Source organism: Urtica dioica, chromosome 7 (genome assembly GCF_054948205.1).
Source record: "Urtica dioica subsp. dioica isolate 48M chromosome 7, U.dioica_male_clone48M_v1_H2, whole genome shotgun sequence".
NCBI classification, from domain to species: domain Eukaryota; kingdom Viridiplantae; phylum Streptophyta; class Magnoliopsida; order Rosales; family Urticaceae; genus Urtica; species Urtica dioica.
Window position 1 is genome coordinate 36,437,073 of NC_142762.1, and position 3,347 is coordinate 36,440,419.

A 3,347-nucleotide genomic window follows, 5' to 3' on the forward strand; every position below is an offset into this window, starting at 1 on the left:
ATTAGCATCCATAGGAGTAGATTTTGTTGTTCGATCCCGAAACCCCCGTCCTACTTAGTTCCGGTGAAATCATGACCCCTACTTTCTCTTCTTGCAAAACTCGTATTTAACTCTCTGCTTTAGTTTTATTATTGCTTTTGTTACAACCATCTTCTTAATTTTACTTGGAATTAATTAGCATCAAGTTTTAGAAAATCGCTATAGTAACTAGTCTCTGTGGGATCGATATCCGTTACTTACGTAACACTATTACTTGTTCGATACGTCCGCTTGCGTGCTAGTTATAAAAAATATCGCAACAAGTTTTTGGCACCGTTGCCGGGGACTAGTCTACAATAGCGATCGGATTTGCTTGCTCTTGCTATTTAATTTCTTAATTTTTGTTTTCTAACTTTTTGTGTCACTTTCTTGCTTTTGAAGGTGTATGCGAAAAGACGGGTCATCAGCTCTAGTTCCAATCAACCCTGAGATCGAAAAATTTTGCAGAAAAAATCGAAAAGAATCAAAGGAACGAGCAATGGAAGAGAACAGGAACAACGCCGAGGAGCCCAAGACCCTGTTCCAATACGGGCTGCCGCCGACCGATGTCACACTATCGGCCATTGTTCTTCCGGTACTTGCGGGTAATCAGAATTTCGAAATCAAGACCGGCGTGATCCATATGGTGCAGCAATCCCAATTTTTGGGATCACCGGCCGAAGACCCGCAAGACCATCTCACCAACTTCGTCGAGATCAGCAACACGTTCAAGCTCCACAATGTGTCCGACGAAGCCATCCGCCTCCGCCTCTTCCCGTTTTCACTACGGGACCGAGCCAAGACGTGGCTCAACTCCCTCCCGCCGGGCTCCATCACCTCGTGGGCCGACCTGCGCGTCAAATTCATCTAAAAGTTCTTCCCGTTCGAGAAGATGCACAAGAGACGCAACGAGATCCATTCGTTCTCCCAGTTCGAGGGTGAGTCTTTATTTGAAGCTTGGGGACGCTTCAAGGAGCTGCAGCGGAAGTGTCCTAACCATGGCATCCAAGGGTGGATGATGGTGCAAATCTTCTACGGCGGCCTTTCTCCTTCATCGTGCACCCTCGTCAACACCGCCGCAGGGGGATCCTTCTTCCAAAAGACCGAGGAAGAAGCTCATGCCATCCTCGAGGAGCTCGCGTACAACAACGACCAATGTCCTTCCGAGCGAAGAATTCAGAAGCGCAAGCCGGTCACGCCCGAGATGGTATTGATGAAAGCTCTCGCAGCACAGGTGGCCGACCTCACCAAAACGCTCCACGAGCAGAAAGCTACAGTTCATGCTATCCAAGCCCCCGCCCCCGAGTCGTGCTTCTGGTGTGCCGACCCTCATTCTAGCGATGAGTGCGCGCAAGGGAACAAGGGCCAACAAGCAAGCTTCATCAACAATCGGCCGCCCTACAATCAAGGCCCAATGAGCACTTATCAGAATGGCGGATGGTGCGGTCCCCAGAATAACATGTCGATGCAACCCGCACCGCAAGCTCAGCCTCGAGCGCATCAGAATCAGCCCCGACCACCGTCATATTAAGCCCCACCATTGCGAGCTTACAAGAACGAGACCAATCTGGAGGAGCTCGTAGCTAATTTGGCCACGTCGACGAGTGCCTTCGTGAATACCACCACCGATTTCATGAACGAAACGAAGACGGCACTCTCGAACCAATCGGCTCAGATCCGAAATCTCGAGACGCAGGTGGGGCAACTCACAACCACCATCCATACACGACCCCAAGGCACACTTCCAAGCACCCCTGAAGTGAATCCAAGGGAGCACTGCAATGCCATTTCTCATCAACACGTTGCAGCCACCGAGAGTCCGAAGAAAGAAGAAGAAGAGGCTGCTCCGGTCACCAAAGCCCCTAAGCCGCACTCGACGGTCCGCATCTATGAGACGCCACTTCCGTTCCCGCAACGGCTAGCGGTGGCGCTTTCCGCCGAGTGTAGCGCACTTCTAAAACAAGAGCTGCCGCCAAAATTAGAAGATCCGGGCAAGTTCACATTGTTGTGCACTATTAGAGACGTCTTCATCAAGAATGCTTTGTGTGATCTAGGTTCGGGCATCAACCTCATGCCGTCGGCCGTCTTCACCAAACTCGGGGTGGGTGAACTAAAGCCCACGCGCACCACTCTCCAACTGGCAGATCGGACCGTAAGGCATCCGCGCGGCTTCGTGGAAGATCTCCTCGTTAAGTTCGGAAAATTCACTTTTCCGGCCGATTTCTACGTCATCGACATGGACGAGGATCGCGATATCTCCATTCTCTTTGGAAGGGCGTTTTTAGCCACTTGCGGTGTTCGCATAGACGTGCAAAGAGGCGAGCTGATGATGCGCATGAAGAACAAGGAGGAGACGTTCGGGACCTGCAAAACCCGAAAGCGCAAGAAGGAAAAAGAAGAGATCTACGTCATCGAGACATACGAAGTCGCCACTCCACCACCCCCGCCTCCGCCACGGGCTCCTAAAGAAGAATCAACAAAAAGTGCGAGCAAGGGTGCAAAGCCGAAGTCTCCATTCAAGCCATGGCGAGGACGTTGGCCGAAACCATTCAAAGAGGTATGGATGAAGAAAGAGCACGTAGAAGAAGATCCACCGCCGCCCGAGCGCGGCGGCGACGAGTAGGGGAGTTCTACCACCCCCGTGAGGTAAGTTCTTTGTCTCCCGTGTTTTTATGGATCTACATTGAGGACAATGTAGAGATTAACTTTGGGGGGGATGAACTACTTTGGGGGGGATGAACTACTTTGTGGGGGATTTCTGTTAGATTAGGTTGTTTTTATTTAATTTTTATTTTCTTAATTTTGTTTGGTGATTGCTTATAAGTGATAGTATTAAAGTGTTTTCTCTCGTTATTTGCCAATGATACCATGTATTTTCGAAGAAATCCGAGTTTGAGTCAATTTAAAACTTTTTGTGCTTCATCGTGATTGACTAGTGGTTTGAGTAACGCAATTTTGGTTGATTTTTCCCACTTATGCACACACGTCGTCCCGGGGTTTGAGTAGTCCTTAGAGGTTCGATCACATCTTTAAATGTCTTTTAGCTCACGAACACTAAGAACCGCTCTAGCCCTCATCGAGGCGAAATGACATGACACGAACGTAGGAAAAATGACATAGGCCTTCAGTTGGACCGATCAGAGCCAAAAAGCCAACCCGTAATACTTCCTTGAGCACCCTTTCAGAAAAAGCCGAACGATTAATCCTTTCTCGTTACTTAGTCAGAAAAAGCCAAGCCCATATTTGTTGAAATCCCACAAAGAACCCCGTTAACTTAGCGACTCTTGAGTGAATTCTTTCGATTTTGTGACATGTTTTTCGACTAGTCT

At 49.0% G+C, this 3,347-nt stretch overlaps 1 protein-coding gene across 1 annotated transcript; it reads left to right on the forward strand.

Moving 5' to 3' along the window:
* Positions 1-517: 517 nt before the first annotated feature.
* On the forward strand, positions 518-889 carry LOC149391183 (uncharacterized). Its single transcript, XM_089619950.1, has 2 exons — positions 518-669; positions 739-889. The coding sequence occupies exons 1-2, from the start codon at positions 518-520 to the stop codon at positions 887-889; spliced, it is 303 nt and encodes a 100-aa protein (XP_089476076.1).
* Positions 890-3,347: the final 2,458 nt, after the last annotated feature.